The 871-nt window shown below is 46.0% G+C and overlaps 1 protein-coding gene across 1 annotated transcript in view; it reads left to right on the forward strand.

Moving 5' to 3' along the window:
- The first annotated feature begins 445 nt into the window (after positions 1 to 445).
- The window catches only part of LRRC14 (leucine rich repeat containing 14), a 2,659-nt gene continuing 2,233 nt past the window's right edge, over positions 446 to 871 (forward strand). Inside the window, exon 1 of the mRNA XM_009069957.1 lies at positions 446 to 759. Coding sequence (XP_009068205.1) covers positions 446 to 759 — 314 coding nt within the window. The remainder of the gene's footprint in view (positions 760 to 871) is intronic.

Below are 871 nucleotides of genomic sequence, written 5' to 3' on the forward strand. Positions count from 1 at the left end.
ATTTGGGGGTAACTGGGAGGAAACTGGGGGGACTGGGAGGGAAGTGGGGAGACTGGGAGGAAGCTAGGGGGACTGGAGGTGAACTGGGGGGAACTGGGGTGACTGGGAGGGAACTGGGAGAACTGGGAGGGATTTGGAGGAGACTGGGGGGACTGGGATGGAACTGTGTGGGAGTGGAAGGGAACTGGGGGGACTGGGGAGACTGGGAGGGAAATGAGAGGGAAACTGGGAGGAATTTCGGATTCCCTGAATGGAATTTTGGAATTTCCTGCCTGGAATTTCTCCCCATTGGAATAAGAAAATTCCTTTTCCTCCTCCCAAATTCCCTCCAAAATTCCAATTCCAAATTTTTTTTTCCCCAATCCCAAATCCCTTTGGAAAAAAAATTCCTCCTTTTTCCATCCTATTTCTCCCTTTCCATTCCAGATTTTCCTTTGGGAATTCCATGGATTCTCTACAATTCCTGAGCGCTCGGAGAGTCGTATCCCACCACAAATCCCTTTGGAATTCTCTCCCTTCCCTTCCTTCCCACTTTTTTCCCATCCTTTTCCAAGCAGCATTCCAAGATGGAAGAGCTTTAATCCTTCGGGATTTAGTTGCTTCTTGGCCCTTCCCAACTCTGAAATTCCCAAAAATGGGAATGGCTAAAAAAGAAGGAATTTTTCGGGATCAGGAAGGGAAAATTTGTATCCAAGCTGTGATTTTGGAAGTGGTGGAACAAATCCGGAAAGATTTGGAAGAACCAGGAAGGAATTCCAGGTAAAAAATTGGGAATTTCAAGTGGGATTTGGTTCTTCACTTTTTTTCCTGGGTTTTTTTTTCCTTTTCCAGGTTTTTCCCTTGGGAATTCCAAGAGGTTTTCCCTTTCTTT

This window comes from Acanthisitta chloris, unplaced genomic scaffold (genome assembly GCF_000695815.1).
Source record: "Acanthisitta chloris isolate BGI_N310 unplaced genomic scaffold, ASM69581v1 scaffold20, whole genome shotgun sequence".
Classification (NCBI taxonomy): Eukaryota; Metazoa; Chordata; class Aves; order Passeriformes; family Acanthisittidae; genus Acanthisitta; species Acanthisitta chloris.